General features: G+C 38.9%; 1 protein-coding gene across 1 annotated transcript; it reads right to left on the reverse strand.

Moving 5' to 3' along the window:
• Positions 1 to 1,936: 1,936 nt before the first annotated feature.
• On the reverse strand, positions 1,937 to 20,232 carry LOC110701884 (alanine--tRNA ligase-like). The gene is made up of 24 exons (XM_021879488.1): positions 19,885 to 20,232; positions 12,943 to 13,298; positions 12,314 to 12,552; positions 12,057 to 12,197; positions 10,390 to 10,536; positions 9,976 to 10,128; positions 8,149 to 8,278; positions 7,261 to 7,357; positions 6,993 to 7,113; positions 6,631 to 6,690; positions 6,082 to 6,132; positions 5,900 to 5,995; positions 5,540 to 5,641; positions 5,288 to 5,410; positions 4,725 to 4,862; positions 4,565 to 4,636; positions 4,408 to 4,483; positions 4,181 to 4,323; positions 3,984 to 4,092; positions 3,711 to 3,898; positions 3,468 to 3,557; positions 3,176 to 3,367; positions 2,878 to 3,057; positions 1,937 to 2,316 (listed from the first exon to the last, which is right to left on the reverse strand). The coding sequence occupies exons 2-24, from the start codon at positions 13,289 to 13,291 to the stop codon at positions 2,242 to 2,244; spliced, it is 3,072 nt and encodes a 1,023-aa protein (XP_021735180.1). The 5' UTR covers positions 13,292 to 13,298; positions 19,885 to 20,232; the 3' UTR covers positions 1,937 to 2,241.

The following is a 20,232-nucleotide window of genomic DNA, read 5'->3' on the forward strand; positions in this document are numbered from 1 at the left end:
GGGGCATTAGGTGGAAACTCTAGTCTAGGAGGGGTTACCTTTGATATATAAGGCAAGAGCGTGCCTGCCTTGTAGCCCCATTTTGTGCTTGTGCTACGCACGGAGACATGAGCGTGCTCAATTAAGACATGGGTGTGCCTCCTCTTAGACTTCAAATTCTAAGTTTTTGCCTTCATAATTAAATAGGATAAAACCCCGTGCAATAAATCCATGGTTGTTAAATTATCATTTAAAATGAATTTTTTTTCTAAGGTGACATGTAAAATAATACGAAGTATTAATTTTTTTATTTTTTTATTTTTTTTTTGATAGCCACATATAAATTGAATTTTAGAAAGTTTGGTTTATATTTTATGTAAAGCAAATGTAATCATTGAGATAAAATCTTTTCTTAAAGTAATAATTTTCTTAAAGCAACTATTATTAGAGGATTTTTTTTAGCAAGTGTTATTGGAGGAAAAATAATTAACACAATGTTGCGAAGTGTCTTTAATGATTTCGCTTTTAGTAATATGTAATAGATGAAGAAATGATGGTTGAAACTTGACTCCTTTGACTTATATCTCGAACACGGCCTTTTCAAAGAGCTCGTGAGCTATAATCAAGATGCGTAGTTTTTTAAAATCCCCAAATAATCTCGTTATCCTCGAAGAAGGGAAAAAATAAAAAAAAAAAAAAAAAACCTACTCATGAAAGCATTGCATAAACACAACTAAGAACAATTAAGCTAGATTCGAAACTAACTAAAAAGACTTCAAAAATATGTACAAAATAGAATTAATCAAGATTTACCCTATTAATCAATGCTAATACTCCATATCCATATCAAGGCCGACAAGCCAAGGGAAACTTAATTAGCTTAGGTTGCCCGCACAATGATCCCTTCCCATTATATTAGCTTAGCCGATGCATTGTTGTTCGTTGCTCACATTTACAATACCATACATATCTTATATTATTGTACAACAAGTTTGTCTACACATGCATGCATGAAAGAAAGGAGGAATACCGAACACATGTGTGCTCTCAAACACTATATATCTAGTAGACACTTAACTTTGGTCTACTGAGTCCTCGATTTCTAGTTAGACTCGTCTAATACACATATGATGAATGAGTTGAATCGATATTTGAAGTCCATAAAATAGATATTCCATGTCCAATTATTGTGTCTTTCTTTGAGATAACTTGATCTCTTAGTTCTCTAATTTAAGCAACAACCTACTTTTTCACGATCAAGTGAAGTCTAGTCTAAGCCTTACACTCATATCTTCTAAGAAGATATCAATCTATAAGCTTTGTTAATTATTGTAATAATGTGAATAGTTATTCAAAAAAAACAAAGAAATAATAATGTGAATATATTCAAGGTTTGGTAATGTCTTTCATAAATTCATGGGCCATTGAATCTAATCGCAAAGCCATTGCATTTATTTTACGGTAGTAATTTCTTGATTTGATTTTTAATTAATTATTTCTGCAAAATATTTTTGGTAGAGACAACCCTACTTCGATTTTCTTGTTCCGTGTCAAAATTAATTGATCTAAACCGTCGCCCTTAATTATTAGTCCTCATTATTGGTTCAAGTCGATCAACTACTGCCTAGACATATTATTACGTACTCGTGTAGAAAATACTCATATGATTACACAAATAGCTAGTATAAAACATGGATCACAAGATTCACGACTTCATTCAATAATTATTCTCACGTCAACACATATGATTAGTCGATTAGGTCTTCATTAGATCTAACAAATTTTATAATAATATACTACTTTCTCCGATCTATTCTTTTTTAGTTGAAATAATAATATACTACTCCGTTTTCCATCAAAAAGAACATTCTTTCTTTTTGAAACTCGACAAAATTACTACCAAATGACATCTTTAGTGCTCGAGCTTGGAGGATGATAAGATCTAATTCAACAGCAATTGTTCCATCAGGCTACAAAAATATGGCATTTCTCTATTAGTGGTTAAATATTGTAACAGCTTCAGTAATCCCAATATGGAAAGGTAAAATACATTTTCTTGAAAATCTGTAAGCTAGTATAAATATGATATGAAATGACATCGTAATTCTATAAATAAGTAATAAATCTGCAAGCCACCTTCTCGCAAAAATGGCTCAATATCACCCATTTTCATAAAACGTGCTGAGGGATAAAGGCCGAGGAACAGCAATCAGAATTGCACAGGCAGCCACAAGGTTTGATCTGTCAATACTCAAAATGCAGTTAACAGTTCAGCTTCATTGATGCGAAATTGACTGCCAGTTTTATGGCCTCCTCAACATTTGATGCATCAGTACCCTAAAGAGCAAAAATGACATTTCATGAGAATTTTTGTTCTCCAGTATAATTTAATTTGAGCGTATACATTTGACGGAACTAAAGTAACAATTTTGCAAAGCTTAATTTTGTAGACATATCTCCTGATTAATTTTGCTGGTTACTTTTCTTCAAAAAAAAAAAAAAAAAAAAAAAAAAAATAATAATAATAATAATAAAATAAAAAATTGCTGGTTACAACTGCTTAGCATGCTTGCCTGAGCAACCGGTCCCAAAATAGTTCAGAGCAAGATAATAAACAAGCAGAAGCTAGGAAAGTCTCTGACCTGTTTCGTTTCCATCAGAACTCTAGACGACATCAGACGTCAGAATCACAGATCTTTCTTATCCTACTTACTAGTTACTACACATGCATGATATAACTCAAATCCCAACTAATATGAACAATGTGCTACAGCAGAAACAAATGAATTTTTTTTTTTTTCATTATTTTCATCTTTTTAGTTAGTTGGAAACTTGGAATACGTAGTTGTTGTTGTTGCAATAAGAAAGCATACATCACTTAGTGAAAAGGTTGCTAACCTGGCCTTGAGCGAGACCACCTTTTCCTTTACCGCCCTTTCCCTTCAGTGGACCCAAAGCAACTGTTAACCATTCAGACACTTCTAAGCCCTCGCATTTGTTGTCCTTGCCGGGAACTCCAGCATAAACAATAGCCTTATTTGCAGATTCATCCACACTAAAGACCATGATTGGTATCTTCTGCTTGCCACAACAAAGCAAAGTTAGTAAGCACCCAATGCAAAGTAAAGCCATAAAACAGAAACCTATTCCATGAAAAGGGGAAGACAAGGCAGTCAAAACCGCAATTGCCACAAACCTTCTCCTGTATCACTTCCTGTATAGCTTCCTTGAGGATTTTGACAGCAGAAGCATCTACACCAACATCAACACGAGAGATGCAGAAGGTCTTCCCCTCTGCAACAGCAGCCTCTGCCCTCTCACTGGCAATCTCGACTACTTTTTGACGATTCTCAGCAGCCAATCTTTTCTGTGCATTCCGCACTTGGTCCTAAATTAAAGGACGTGAACATGAATATGTATGCAAAAGGTCATGGAGTTGGAGAACAAGCAAGAAAAGCTAGTAAACTTAATCAGAACAAAGACAATACCTGAAGCAAGGAAATCTTCAGCCGAATATCACTTTTCTTGGCTGTTGGAATGGATGCTGCATCTACACTGCTTCTCAGAGCTGCGACTTTCTGAACCAAAAGCGAATATAAATCATCACTCATCAAAAACATAGATATCTGTAGCAGGAGGCTCAAATGATGACAACCATTTAAAAAGAACAGCACTGAATGCTAAGATTGATTTAGTGTTAGAAGAATGACATAATAATATTTCAAACTAACCTTCTCTAGCAGGCTTGCTTCTATGTTTGATGCATCAATCACTTCTTGCTCAAGGGAGCATGCCGATTTAAATGCTTCCAATGCAATGTCAGATGTAACAGCAGTCACTCTACGAATTCCTTTGGCAATTCCCTCCTCAGATAAAAGAGCAAATGCCTTAGCTTCTTTTGTATTAGATATATGGGTTCCTACATAGTCCACAAAACAATTTTTAGTACAAAATAACTCAAATCTTTGAAAATGAACACATAAAAAGTCAAGAAGACAGAATACCTCCACAAAGTTCAGCAGAGTATTGTGACCACTCTTCTTTTTCTGGATCGGCCAAGAGATCTTCCACCTTTTTACCAATTGATACTATTCTCACAGGATCAGGGTATATCTGAAACAGTTAGCACAGTCTTTCACTGGGTATTTGATAATGAGAAACAATAATATAACATGTTGCTTTCAAAAGAATAGAAGCTTACTTCTCCAAATACAGCTCTAAGACCATTTACACGCTTGGCATCAGTAAGTTTTGCCTCTTTTGCATATACATCTAATTCAGCTTTAATTTGTTCATTCACTATGCTTTCTATTTTCCTCAATTCTTCACTTTGAACAGGCTTGCCTGTTGAGGAAAGCAATGGCTTTCAGCTTAAAACGTAATTAGCAGTATGACAAACAACCTACTAAAACAACGAAAATTCATTACCATGAGAAAAATCATATCTTAATTTCTCAGGAAGGACAATAGATCCCTTCTGATCAACATGAGTCCCAAGAACTTCCTGCAAATCCACAAATGTACAGCATTTAGACAGGGATACACAACCACAAACAAATACAAGTTAAATTAGGATGCAACCTACCCTGAGAGCAAAGTTTAACATGTGAGTACAGGTATGGTTGGGGGCAATGAGTTGACGCCTATTATAGTCCACCTGTACAACCAAATTAAAAACAAGTGAGAAGGAAAAGAAGAGCATGGCCAAAGGAATGAATGGGATGCGTATTATATAGATAAATGACCTTGCAAGTGACTTTATCACCAACAGATAATCTACCAGTTTCACTAGAACCAATATGTAGAACGAAACCGCCAAACGCTTGGACATTAGAAACTTTAAAACTACCATGTGGGCCATCAATTGATCCAGTGTCAAAGATCTGAAACAAAAGAGATCAAATTAGAGACCTGAACATCAGTACAATGTTTGTATACATATAGTGCAATTGACTTTTAAAGCTGTAAGTCATGCAATATAAATGAGATAAGCTGTCAGTGTATCCAAACAGATGGACTTTCTTATCAACTACTCAAATCCAGTAGCTGGACAATGAAAGCTACAGAAGATTAGAAGACAATATAACAATGTACTCTACAAATAAAATGTACGTTAGTGCACAGAAGAATTAATTGGCTTCATTGTAAATATAAATAGAAGATAATAAAGCGATTAACAGTAGATTAACGATCATGCGCGTGCCACTTCAGATCAAATCGAACACCTACTAATCAGATATTAGTAAACTAAAACCAGAACAGAAAGTGATTCATGCTTGACCAATACCAATTTTTACTGGTAATATACCTGACCACCTTGCTCAGCATAGAAACTTGTGGACTCCAGTACAACACCAATTTCCTGGCCAGCTTCAGCAGATTCCAAAAACTCAGATCCAGTGTAAACAGCTCGAATGGTGCTGTCATGATCCTGAAATACATATATTTGCATGAGAAATCTACATTATCAAGTTCCCCTTTATATAAGTGATGTACGCCACGAAGTTCCTAGCTTCCATCAACAGAAATACTACTTGAATAATACAATGAATATACTAACCTTGAACCAGATGTACTTGCTAGAGTCGTCAGTGGTTGGAACTTGATTGTTGTATAATAATGCCATCGCATTTGCATCCATCGTAATTGCTCCACCAGCTTGCTACAGGATATCAAAGTGAAAGTTAGGTTTACATAATAATCCACAAGGGATCACAACAAAGGGAAAGCTGCATAACTATTGTCTCTCCCAAACTAAAATTTCTTACAGTCAAACCCCCCCCCCCCCCAAAAAAAAAAAAAAAAAAATTATATTTATATATCAGCAATGCACATGAGGCATGAAATTTGAATTCAAAAAAGCAGGTTTCCCATCCAACACAATGTTACTCCAGTTTTGATCACTAGGAAAAAAAAATACCTTATTTTGAGCACTTCTTGATCTTTCCCTTGCTTCCGCCATAGCATCAATAAAACCTTTAGTATCAACAGTTAAACCTCTTTCCTCTGCCATTAACTAGAGAGAAACATGAATTAGGAGTCAAAAAAATGCAAAATGGAAAGATTGCATTTTTATGTAAGTAAAAATATCACACCAAGTACCTGGGTCAAATCTAATGGAAAGCCATAAGAGTCCCACAATAAAAATGCATCCTGCAAGACACAACTTAGGAATCATTGACAGCTCTATTATGCAACAGCTATTTACCAACTTGTGAAGCTATGGGCTCATTGCACAAAAGCTGCAGACAAAAGATAATAGAATATTTACCAGTTGAATTACTATCATTTAAAATCAATACTATACGGTCGATGTGACAGTTAGTAGCAGGGATAAAAAGGTGTTGGCTAATCCAACAATTCTCTCCCCACTGAAGTCAGTGTTTAAGATTACAACAATAAATAAGATTTTTAAATCATGGATGTAGTGTCACGAACTCACGAAACGACTTTTGTGATCAATGCAGATGGTTTTGTGCCTGATACAGCCTAATTTTTTTATTTTTTTTAAAAAAAAGTTAGTAGGAAAGTAGATTTAGCAAAAGATAAAACCTCATTCAAATATCATACACAAAAATAAAGAGTGCACATGCCAGAAGAAACCCACAGTAGAAAAGGAGCATATGCAAATACCAAAGGAAAGCATTCTACCTGGCCAGTCAATGTCTTCCCATCAACCTCCTGGGCAGCCTTCTTAAATTTTTCAATACCCTGGTTACATATTGACCATCATTTGTAAGAGTTAAAGCACAGCATAGCCATAAATGCCAACAAACTACTACAGAACTCAGCTAGACCTGATCTAAGCTGGGATTTAAAATTCCTTTAAAAGGACAGTTCCTAATTTCCTTTAAGACTTTGGCCAATTTATGTACCATCACTTGGTTATTAAGCATAGCATAAGCAATTTAATAATGAACCCCCATTAATCCTCATCGCATAAGTTGTTACCCATCTCCTTATAGCTTTGCAAACCAAGAAAACATGTCATTGCTAGCAAATGTATTTCTCACCTTAAGCAATGTTTTCCCAAAACTAGTCTCCTCAGCTGCAATGACATCTTTGATATGTTTCTCGTGCTGCTTCAGCTCCGGGAAAATATCATCCATCAAATTCACCAGAGTAGGTACCAACCTGCAGCCAATCATGTGTTCACATAATATGTGTTTGTAGGAATAGAATTAAGGATAAAATACAGCATTATTCATAGGAAGAAAATATGGAAAATGATAATTCAAGCTAGAAGAATGATTGAATAAAAAGTATGTTATTCTTTCTTACCCATTAAAAAACCCTTCTTTGGCATTTAGTACTTCATTTCCATAACGAACAGCACGACGAAGAATGCGCCTTAATACATATTCACGACCCTCATTACCTGCATTACAAGTTAAATCAAGTTAAGTGTCTATACATGTTATTACAACTATTTTTCTTCAAACCACAAAACCCAAAATAGAACCCAGCATGAGAGTCTTAATCCTATCTACTACTAAATACGAAGTATATGATTGTATTCTGAAATGTAAACAGCATATGAAGCCTTACATATCCAACTAACCACTACAATCAAATTTTGCATAGCTAGTTTCTGATTCCAACTAAAATAACTTCCAATCCACCGTAGTTGTAGATCCATAAATTTCAGGGCTAAGTCAACAAGCCAACAATAATGAATCAATTTAAAAACTTCTGAAGACCCTATAAAGGAAATAATAAATCTACTTAAATAATCATCAAAATCATGATACATGAGATAGTTACTAAATTTTCTCTTTAGAAGAGGCAAATATGAGATCAATATTCCCTAACCAGACAAGATTAACCTACAAATTATATATTTATTTTCAAATGTAATATATCTATGATGTTTAACTTCAAAATTACAACAAAAATCAATGTCAAAGTACAGCTGTTTGATAGCATGTACGACCACAAGACGACATGTACGCATGTTGCATTGTGCATGTTTAAGACAGAATCTAAATAATTACCAAAGAATTTAATCCCAAATTCATGAATTATGATCAGCTGTCATCTACTTTTTATAATTACAATAAATACATTTTTCACTTCCTGATGAAGATTCAAAATATAAGAATTCAAACAAATACAGTAACAGCAAAATTTAAAAATAGGTGAGCACTAGGACCATGTTTCAGATTATACCTGGACAAGCACCATCAGCAATTGCAAAAGAGAGAGTTCTTATATGATCAGCAACAACCCTATAGGCCATATCAACTTTGTCTACATCATCATCACCAACTTTTCCAGAATAAGTGCGAGCCCCAGTTGCCTGCATGCCAATTAAAAGGTTGATTTCTCAATCCAAACCATTGGTTCACGATGCATTAAGACATATCCAACTTAGAATATTATTAGCTGATGTAATCTACAATACAGCCCACGCATGCAGAATTGAGACTAAAAATCATCACAAACACCACAATTAAAATAAATTGTCTAAACATTGACCAAACTCGAACAGCAAGGAGACTTCTTATTTAACAAAACTCAATGGACAGCCATGCATTTCAAAATGCAGAAACAATCATGAAGAAGACCCGCTTAAACTAGCTTCAGTAGAACTAGACCTATTGCTATTATGTACACTCCCCCTGCCCCCCTAAGTAGATTCTGGACCAGCATATAACATGGTGATAATACAATTCTTGGCTAAATAGGATTAACATCACCCCCCCCCCCCTCCTTTTAGTAGCTTCTGGACCAACATATACCATCAAGGTAACAAAAAATTTGGCCAAATAGGATAGACGTAAAAAAATCTACTTTAATAGTGTTTCATAAGCTAGAAAAGTAGGTAATCAAGCAATTAATTGCAGGTCATGCTTCCAATAAAGTCACAGATTCAGTGATGCATGTAAGCCCCACGACCTAAGTAGGCAAGCATTGGGCATTCATATATCAGATTTCTTAGCTCTAGTAATAAGTAACACTCCTTTTTCTTCCTTCTAATGGTATCCTTTTAATTAGTGAACAACATAAATAATACTCCCCAACCCCACCCCCAAAAAAAAACATTAAAGAAGAACTAAAATAAATTAAAAAAATAAATAAATAACAGTGTACATCATCAGTCAATTATTGATCAGCAGGATTATTCTTTCAGGCAACATATTTTGGTTTTATATCAGGGGTCAGGCTTAGACGACCCCTATAGAAAGATCTGTCCCTGTACATGGAAAGCACAAATAGAAGTCGAAAGCAGGGGAATAATTATTCATCAGTTGACAAAGATACTTAACTAATAGTTTTATAGCCAATCAACAATAAACTATACTGGCCGTGAAGATACCGGGAGGTTAATCAAGCGGCGGATTTCTTGGTGGCGAAGGGGGTTTCTTTTAACCCCTCCCTCTCCCTTATCATCCGCAAGGATGAGTTAGGATGGCCCTTCCAAAGGGCTGTGATGTATCGGGTACAGCAGCCTATGAAGGTGTACACAAAAAGGCACAAGCAACAGCAAGTTATGGAGCAGGATCAAGAGCAGCAACAAAGGCAACAAGGACCACAGCTAAATGACAAAACAAATTAATATTCCTCTAAAAGGTGGTAAGCATGACTGCAGTCACCTTGTCACAAAAAAGGACAAAGGCCTCAATGATTAGTGATGCTCTAATTTTGATAAATGTGGAAAGATTAAATATTATATTATTGTACATGCATGTATAAAAAAGGATGCTTTCCCTCATCTCCCATTGTAACACCAGACACTTTACTGTGTCCCATTATCTTCAAGCTAAGAGTTCTGTATGACAGACTCTTGGATTCGTATCCAAGTCTCATACGTGTATCTGATTCTAAGCATTATAGCAAAGAACTCATCAAAAACTTTGCTACCATATAACGAGTCTGAAAATTAAATTTATCTAAGACATTGGCAAAGAAATATTATGTCCAAATACCAGGAGAATTTTTTCTCAAACACAGACAAATAAAAAAACAATAAGAATGCTTTAAGTCATATGATACCTGTTGAATAGCATCGAACAAGGGCATGAAGACATCAGTATCATAATTACTCATCTTATTCTGAAGAATCGATGTCAATCTTTCAAAACCCATTCCCGTATCAACGTGTTTTGCAGGAAGGGATTTCAGGGAACCGTCAGTTTCTCTGTTGAACTACCACAAATAAAAGAATCCATATGTTAGCAGCAAACCAAAATATCTGGGAAACAATTCTCTAAAATGAAAAAACTCTTTTGTCATAAAGCATACGGGAGTATTAATTCTAAAGATGGGTAGCAGATCAATATCAAAGATCAAGAAATTCAACATTTTAACTAGAATAACAGTATACATAGTATAATTATTTGTTCGTTGCAGAATCAAATAGACAGGAAACAAGGCCTACTCCACAAAATATATTTGACAAAAGCATACCTGAATAAATACAAGATTCCAAATCTCGATACATGTAGGGTCATCATTATTAACCAGTGATGCAGCATCACGATTCCCAATCCTATCGAAGTGAATCTCAGTACAAGGTCCACAAGGACCAGTATCGCCCATCTCCCAGAAGTTGTCCTATTCCATACAAACATCCGGCCACATATATTAGAACTAAATTACAAAAGCAAACCCCACTAATCAACAAATACATGCCTAATAAGGCTCGGATACAAGGCATTCAAAATAATCACAAAATAGTTCAGAAAAGATAAAAATGCAAACCTCTCCTTCCCTAATAACATGCTTTTCAAGATTATGCACAAGTATATAAATAATGTTAGTTACTCCTTTGGTATCATTAATTTCTTAAAGGACATAACTTAATTAATGTGATAAATTTGTGAGGTGACCTGATATTATGAGGCAGATAAAGTGACACGGCTTCCATTTAGGAATGTCCCAAATTGTATGAGAGTTTCAGATGACATCTCTTAAAAGATAAAATTTCCAGTACTTCCCAGGGAAATATGTCATTTGAATTGAAGAGATACTTCTTGGACTAATAAAAGAGCTTGCAGAAAATCTTATCATACATTCTCGGAACTCCTAATAACTGTGCAAAAGCAAGATTTTCACATGGATAGGATGAAAGAAGGATGAGAGGATTTCTTCCCCCCTTCAACTAATATATAAGGAAATTGATATCTAGCCGTAGCCACCCTAGTCAGGCTGTAAAGTTTAAAGCTTATAGCATCCCAGGATGTCAGTCATGTCACCATATAACATTTAGTCATCTTTGGCATGTCAGATGGGAAGGAACAAGAGGATCTCAAAAAAGACCAAAGAAGACCAAAGATGACTAGGATGGAAGGAGTTGAGAAGGACATGAAGAGGTTGGTTTTCCAGAAGCATATGAAATTAGACAAAAGGGAATGGAAGGAGAGGATCATGGTTAGAGAGTACAGGAGATAAAATCTTAATTCATGAGCTGGACCTATCTTTAGGATTAAGGCTCTGATGATTATTGTTTTGCATACAAAAATTAATGTATTACCTTATCTATTCTCTCCTTAAATAGGTAGGTGTAAAGAATAAAATGATCCATATGACAAGCCAGGACTCATAATTTATCTCAAGTATTATATGTGCGTATTTATCACACAGTAGTTTTCTAGCATGGCAAAGGATTTTGCAACCAGATGGTGATTCTACCAGTTGACCAAATTCAAGACCCTTTTAGGATTGAATCAGCAACCAAAGCCAATTAAGTTGTAAATTGACACCTATTACTATCACAAGGCAACAATTTCCACAGTGTGATACGAGTAGGAACTGTAGCTTAACTATAGAAACACTGTATACTACTATAAAAAGTTTAAAGGTCCTAGCAGTTGGCCTAATTAATAATCAATTGAGTATTCATCTACAACTGCTAAGAGCAGCTGGGTGGGTACAGCATTCCAAGAATCAAAACCTCAGAAACATCATAAAAGGGGACAAGATACTTCGTGAAAGAACTTTCCATAAGTGCAGAGAAAAAGGTTTTTTGGACCTTGATGTAGTAATAACTAATAACTGTTCTTCAACATCCAAAATTTAAGTTTAACTCATAAAAGTACGGAGATAAAATTCTGTTAAGAGTTATGAAAAGATACCTTGCAACCAAAAGGTAACACACGCTCAGGAGGCAAGTAGTTGAGCCAAATCTCCTTGGCCTCCGTGTCAGCAACAAGTCCTGCTTTCTCATCTCCACCGAAATAGGTAGCATAAATTTGATTAGCAGGAAGGCCATAAACCTGTCAGCAGTACAAGAGCACAAAATTTTACTACCAATATTATGTCAAAACCTTTTTCACATTATGCTAACAAATAGAATTTAAAACAGCATAGAAAATCAAGTCTGAATAGTTGCCTTGGTCAGGAGTTCCCAGGCCCATTGAATGGCCTCTTTCTTAAAGTAATCACCAAAGGACCAATTGCCAAGCATTTCAAAGAATGTATGATGGTAAGTATCCTTCCCAACATCGTCGAGATCATTGTGCTTCCCACCAGCTCGAATACACTTTTGAGTGTTGCAAGCTCGCTTCAATTCGCTCAAAGGACTGTTAGGATCGACGTTCCCCAGAAAAATCGGCTTGAACTGATTCATACCTGTTCAATCAGACAATTATGATACTATGAACCTTACTGTAAATGGCAAGATTATAATCAGCACTAAACAACCAGCATATGTCCTCAACATATAATCCGATAACGGCGACGACAACCAGAATATGTCCTCAACATATAATTCGATAATGGTGACGACAACCAGCATATGTCCTCAAGCTATCTGTCTGCTATAAACAACTCCCCTCTTCCACCATTTTCTTACCAACCCAATATTTAATTAATTCATTTTGTTAATTTGATTGATTTATTCGTCTTGTTAATTTAATTGATTAATTGAGACACATTAAACCTAATTACCCAATAGACAAATTGAAATTACTAATCAAATTCAAGATACAAACAATAATAATAGGAGGAAAGAACACAAACCAGCATTAGCAAAGAGCAAAGTAGGATCATTAACAGGAACAACAGGGCTTGATTTCCAGAAAGCATGGTTTTTTCCTTCAAAATATTTGATGAAAGTGTCTCGAACTTTCTTAGCAGGCCATTCCAAAGAAACCCCATCAACAGACTCTGATTGAAGCCCCATAACTTGAAGAGATGATGAAGAAAACCTGGTTTTTTCAGATAAAAACCTGGTTTTTCCAGAAACCCAGAATCTGAAATGGGAAAAAGGAGTGAAATGTAAAGGTGTTGAAGGGATAGAGACTATAACAGGTCGTTGAGTGAAGTGGGAGATGAAGAAACTAAAACCTCTTCTAGCATAACCCCTCATACATTACATTAGGGATTTGTTAAACATCGCCCACAAATTACTACATAAAGCCCACAAAATTCACTTGGTTTCCCAAAATTGCCCTTGACCTTAAAAAAAAAAACACTCACACTCTCATCACTCACACTCTCATCACTCACACTCTCATTGCTCATCTTCTTTCAACCTCTCTAAAAAAAAAAATTCAAAATAACGGCAATGTCGAGGCGGCAAGGCAAGGAAGTGGCGGCGGCGGCGGAGGGAAGGATGTCCCAAGGTGGAAAGGTATATTTTGTTTAAAAAAAAAAAAAAAAAAAGGGGAAAACCGCCGTGAACGCGGTGGGGCGCCCTGGCTGGACGCCCAGCCGGCGGTGGTGGCGCCAGATGCAGACGCCGCCACCAGTTGGCTGGCGCCTGGGCTGGATGCCACCGCCACGGTTGTGGCGTTTAGTCTAAGCGCCGCAGCCGTGGCTGTGGCGTCCAGCCCAAACGCCAGCCAACTGGTGGCGGCGTCTGCATCTGGCGCCACCACCGCCGGCTGGGCGTCCAGCCAGGGCGCCCCCCCCCTTTTTTTTTTTTTTTAATTTTTTTAAAAAATTGTTTTTAAATTTTTTTTTTTTTTTTTTTTTTGTAATATAATTTTGAATTGTTTTTATATTTTGTTGTTTATTTTTATAAATTTTTTCAATTTCGTTGTATTTTTTCTACGTTTATATTTTGTTTACTATTATTTGTTTGTTTTTAGTGTATTTGATTTGCGATGATGATTATTTATCGTATAAATTTTTGTATGTTTATATATTTTAAAATTTTGTGTAGGGTCGTCATGGTGGGGGGAAGAATATAGAGCTTCTTAGTAGAAGTTATTCAGTGGAGAGGTCGGGGCATAGACATGTCAGATCCCGTGGTATTTCGGCCTCAGTTCGTAGAGAACGGATCCACCGTCGGGATGAGGATGACGATGACGATGATGATGCTGAGGAGGGTGACCAGGAGGAGGAGCAGGAGGAGGGCGCAGATGAGGATGAGGATGTGGACGATGGCAGTGGACCGTATGATGATTACGGTCCATTCAGTCAGAGGGTTGATGACATGTACGAGACGCATATGGTGGAGGTGCGTAAGGGTAGGGGTGGTAGGTTTGTTAGTAGATCTGGCACATCATTTGCGTCCACTGTCTCTGGGGCAAGCAGGAAACGGTCGAGGGCGGGTAATGATTCTTGGGTTGTTAGGAGTGAGGTGCCCGGTGGGCCTGTTGACGGGAGTGTGATTCCTAGCTTTCTAGGACACATAGCTGCCCGTATTTGGGAGGACCAGGAGAGGCCTTCAGTTACGGGGTTGTTGAAATGTCATACCCGGGAAAAGACTTGTAGTTTTTTGCGTACATGGGCTGAGGCCTGGCCGGCGGAGAGCGAGATGTTCGAGCGACTGGAGGGCACTGGGGTGAAGCACGTTCCTGCCACCATGCACGATAAGATTGACAGTACGCTGATCACGGCTTTCATTGAGCGATGGCAGCCGGATACAAACTCTTTTCACCTTCCGTTCGGTGAGATGACGATCATGTTACATGACGTCGAGGCCATTCTGGGGATTCGTGTTGAGGGTAAACGACTTTGTGCTGTGGCTGATGCGGATCAGGCAGATTCGCTGGCGGAGTTGTTGGCGGTGGACAGGGCTGCATTGTACACCGAGGCGCTAGGTGTTTGGGAACACGGAGGTGTGAAGATCGCATCCGTGTTGCAGCGGTGTTTGTACCCGAGTGCACGTAGGACGCCCGACGCACAGCTGAGTGCTTATGTTTTTCTACTCCTCGGATGTACCTTGTTTCCGGATAAGAGCGGCGGAAACAAGCTCAGGCCACGCGACATCGTAGAGGCGTGTGACCCCGACAGTGTAGGCCAGTTTTCCTGGGGATCGGCTACGTTGGCGTATTTGTATCGCCAACTAGGATTTGCGAGTCGGGCTGACGCGGCAGGTATCACTGGGTGTCTGACTCTATTGCAGACTTGGATATACGAGTACTTTCCTGCATTGCGACCACATCGTGACCCAGTTCCTATTGATGAGGGGATGCCGCGTGCTTGTGCCTGGAGTCCGCGCTCGGAGAAGAAGTCCGTTGACCGCCTCCGATCGATACGGTTATTGCTGGACAGGCTGTCCCCCTTAGAGGTAACGTTTATTTATAGAGTCTACATTTTATTATTTGCACATATTATATTCATGTTATTATATTTTATATGTTGTAATTGTACAGGTGAACTGGATGCCTTTCGGCCCGAACCCTAGTGTTAGGGTACCCAGGACCCTGTACACGGGACTCATTCAGTATCGTGACATCGTCGAAGCGTACATGCCCCAGCGTTGTCTTCGCCAACTTGGATTTGTCCAAGTTGTCCCTCCTCCCCCGGCGTGCCCGATGAAGGCGGTCCGACCTGCATCGTCGAGGGAGTACGTCGTGGAATGGCCGGATATCATGACCGGGACGTGGGACCAGTTTCCGATGGTGGCTCGATTATGGACAGCGGAGTTGCAGCGGCCGCCCTCTAGGGTTACTCCCATGTGTGACCATTACTACATGGAATGGTTCAACCGGTATTCGCACCCGAGGTTGATCGCTGATCTCGACCACAGCGATGATGATTATGTGCCACCGCCTACTGCCACGGAAGCGGTATGTCTTTTATTATATTTATCGTTGTCTTTTATTTAAGTTTTATTTGTTGTTATTGTATTTCATCTTCTGTTTTTTGTTGTATGCAGTGGATGGGAAAGATAATGCAAGACGTTCAGAAACTCTCTCTTGAGAAGGACAGCATGAGTGCAACAGGGAGAGCTGTTGTTGATAGTCTGGAACAGACCCTTGCGCAGTGGGAGTCGTCGTCGAGGAGGGATTACTGATGGTTATTGTATTTTATTTATAGAACATTATGTTGGACATTATGTTGTAAAATTGTAACATTTTAGATTGTTCTTTTAGCTTCCAACTTAAACATATTATCAGTGCTGTTTTTAAATTTTGATATAACCGTTCGTGGATCCGCGCAACTTACCCATGCAACATATAGAATGCAGTAAGCAATACAATATAAAATATTAATGTTCTCATTAAAAGAGCAACGTACAAATAAGATTACAAATAAAGAATGTAAACAAGAAAAACTAAAATGCAGCTAGGGTGTTCCATTCGTGGATCCCGTCATTATATAGCGCATCCCAACCCTCTACGCTCGCTGTGCGAATGTTGTACCACCGAGGTATAATCGGTGGCACCGGAAAATCGGTTGACATGTCTAGTCGGATGAAATGTCTGTATGACGACCCAAGAAACGCAATAGCTAGCTCTCTGACCGGTGTGGTGACAGTCTCACGCGACCGCCAAGGGAGAACCGTGGTACAAGGATAATAAGCTTGACTATGCACTCCCAGGCCGAAATGCATGACTGCGCATTTGTAAATGTTTGCAACGGCAAACAGATCTAGGGGCGCGTCAAAATAATGATTTTCGCCGCAAGGTCCACCTCCCCACCGGATACGTCGGAGAGCGCCATCCAAGTCATCCTCGTACACATGACGATAAACATTTCGGTTAGAGGCAATTTCGCTGTACATCAACTCACGCACCAAACCGTAGTTGTCTTCGCCCATTTGAAAAACATCAGCCACGACCCGGAATCCGCAGTTACCATCTCCGATTACATCATTCCACCCTTCCACGTACGACATGATGATCGCAGGTATCCTTTCCTTGTAGGGAAACTAATCAACATCGTTTCTTCCTATTCACCAAATAATTAATTATAGACAGTTAAGAAGACAGGAGTAACACTTTAAAACTATGTGCAATAAAAACAACCAAAACGTACCAGTTCTCAGGGGCATATTCACAGACGATGAAGATTGACTACGACTAGATGACGATGTCCGACCACGAGAACGACCACGACCAAGACCACGGATATACTCAAACGCACTCTTGTTCCGCCGCTGTCGACCTCGAGGACGGTCAACTCCTTCGGGTTCCTCATAATCTAAGTTAGACGGGTGGAACATGTCATGAAGCACATGAGTAGCGTCACGAATAATAGAAGGATGGCTGGAGGACACTCGGTCGTACATCGAACGGAACTGCTCCAACTCTTCCTGTTCACGGTCGGCCGTTTGATTGTCTGCATGCTCACCAATAACAAGCGTCCTCCAGAATGAATGGACCTGATCAACATGTAACGACGCCCTTTCTTCTGTAATAACGCGATGAATGGTGCATGCGCAAGGTAATCCATGAGTTACTGAAATAGTACACCCACACCGAGTATACACTTCGTCAGCCAAGTCCCTCACCCTGTTCAGCTCAGTGAGAATCAACCCCAAGCAGTAGTGCGACACACGACCATGGAGAATCTTAAATATAAAATGGCTATACATCGTACCATGTCGTCGTCTGGAGTCCTCTAGAGAGTTCCTGATGTCGTTCTTCTGAGTTTCAATTGACTTGTTCAGTCTAGCGAACAGTGTATCCAAAGCAGCGGTCGATGAATCAATCCAGTCCTTGGTAGCTCTATGAGCGCTCTCAACTCTACATGTTGTAGTGTTCCCAAAATGAAGTACCTGGTTTGTCCAATATTTGACAAACTTTTCCCTATGAGGGACCCATTGATGCATCACATAGTCCACCAGTGCCGGATACCACTGGTACGAATCCCTGAAGTTAGCCAATGCTCGCTCATACGCTTCCTCTGTGGTAGCCTGTAGGATCTTCCGCCACTTACCATTCACCAATCTCTCTGCCATTTCCAAATTCTTCCTGAAAAGGTTGTAGGCTTTCACTTTCACGCAGTTGTTGATGTGCCATGTGCACAATAAGTGGTTCGATTCGGGAAACAGCTCTGCTATGGGGGCAAAGAGACCTCCCTCACAGTCGCTGACGATGGCTGCTGGATGAACATTAGGCCCGATGTAGTTTCTCAGCTTCTCCAAAACCCAATAATAACTTGGAGCCGTCTCATCCCTGATGATTGCATGACCAATCAGAAAGTTCTGGTTCGTTGGAGCCATCCCAACCATCTCAACCAGAGGGAACTTGTACTTGTTTGTCTTGTACGTTGAGTCGATCAAAATCACAAATGGCCAAGACTTGATCATATCAGCACAATCAGGATGCACAAGGAAAAGATGAGTCACCTCCGCTGTATCTTCATCAGAATCAAACCAGAACAGGTAACCACGTGATTGTGCCTGGTGTAGCAGCTGCTGTATAGGGTTCCTTCCCTCTGACCGTTCAAACCTGAGTTGCTGTCTGACGTTGTAGATGTGTCTTCGGTTTGGATGGTCTTCTGGAAATTTCTCTAACACAGATGCTAATATTTTAGCAGGCTTCACTTGAGCATCACTCATTTCTTTCACAACTAGTTTCGCAGCAGGACTTAAGCCGCTCAGTTGTCGATGACCCTCTTCATATACTATCATCTCATGGTTGTGATACCCCCATTTAGAGTAACCTATCACTTCCCAACCGTCACGACTCCGTAGTTGTCGAACCTTTACTCTGAACTCACACCCACAACCTTTCCGCTTTGTGTCAAACCGAGTGGCTGTACGAAAATCTCTTTCTTCTCTTTTGCGATAACGGTCACATCTCAAAATGCGATCCATTCTACCATCCCGTTGAGATTTATGAGTTGCTACTACCAAGCAAAATCCAGCTGCAATTGCAACCTGTTTTGCCCAATCAATCGCCTGTTGAGCTTCTTCGAATGGACCATCATGTCCAAATATCTCACTGTAATCATTTCCGTCTCCACCATATTCCTGCATCAATTATATATTACAATAAATACATTTAACGGATAATACATTTAATTTCTATATTTCCACATAATTAACACAAAAAAAACATAATTATATATAATCAAACTTAATTTTTTTAAAAACCCCAATTCGAATTTTCAAACTAAATTTAAAAATATACCAATTCGAATTTTCAAATTTAATTTTACAAAAACCTATTTCGAATTTTCAAATTTAATTTACAAAAAACCCATTTCGAATTTTTTTAAAAAATCATTTTCGATTTTTTATTTTCACAAAAAAATTAAATAAAAAACAACAACAAAATCAAAAAGGAAAAAATAAAATTAATTATTAAAGGTGGCGTCTGCCAGGGCTGCCACACCCACTGGACTGGCGCCTGGCAGGGCCGCCTCACCCAGTGGAGTGGCGCCTGGCCACGACGCCGGTCTGGTGGTCTGGGCGTCTGGGCTGGACGCCACTTTGGTGGTCTGGGCGTCTAGCCTGGACGCCACTCTGGTGGTTTTGGCGTCCGGCTTGGACGTCCAGGCTACGGTTTGGGCGTCCACCCTAGGCGTCGTAGCCACTACGACGGTAAACCGTGAATTTTAGCGGTCACTTACCTCGTTTTCCGTCGACGACGACGTACCTCCGGCGTCCCCCGCATCTCCGGCCTGCCATCCGGTCTCCCCCGACGAGCCAATACGGCTCCACATTTTTCACACCGAGATTATCTCAATTTTAGCAAAAGGGCATAATGGTCAAATCATAACATATTTGTGGGCTTTATGTGGTAATTTGTGGGCGATGTTTAGCGTTTCACTTACATTAATGTTCATGGTTTTAAGGTTTTGTGATGAACCAATCTATTTAGGCGTGACAATTACAAACAAAAAAATTTCCCTCCGGGTTTTCCTTGGGAGGGTTTCTTCTAGTCGCTTGGGGCTAGGTTTTCCTGTTTTTCAAAGTGTGTCTCGATTTTTGATCGAGTTTTCCTGTTGATTTTGCAATTGTTTCCTGTTTCTTTGCTATGTTTCCTTTTGTTCTGTTTTTTTTTTCAATTATGGCCGAAAAATCACAAATCCTAGCTATTGGTGAGAAGGAAGGGGATGTGACAAAAAACAAAGGTGAATCTTCCAATTCTGATTTAAATGATGCAATTGACTGGGATGATG

This window comes from Chenopodium quinoa, unplaced genomic scaffold (genome assembly GCF_001683475.1).
Source record: "Chenopodium quinoa cultivar QQ74 unplaced genomic scaffold, ASM168347v1, whole genome shotgun sequence".
Taxonomy (NCBI): Eukaryota; Viridiplantae; Streptophyta; class Magnoliopsida; order Caryophyllales; family Amaranthaceae; genus Chenopodium; species Chenopodium quinoa.

Bases quoted from the DNA above. Each gene is read 5' to 3' on its own strand.
- LOC110701884 (XM_021879488.1), bottom strand. From the start codon at position 13,291: ATGAGGGGTTATGCTAGAAGAGGTTTTAGTTTCTTCATCTCCCACTTC. The intron at 6,691-6,992 runs GTGAGAAATACA...ATATGTAACCAG, and splicing joins TTGGGAAAACATTGCTTAAG to GGTATTGAAAAATTTAAGAA. The intron at 4,484-4,564 runs GTAGGTTGCATC...GTGGATTTGCAG, and splicing joins TGTTAAACTTTGCTCTCAGG to GAAGTTCTTGGGACTCATGT.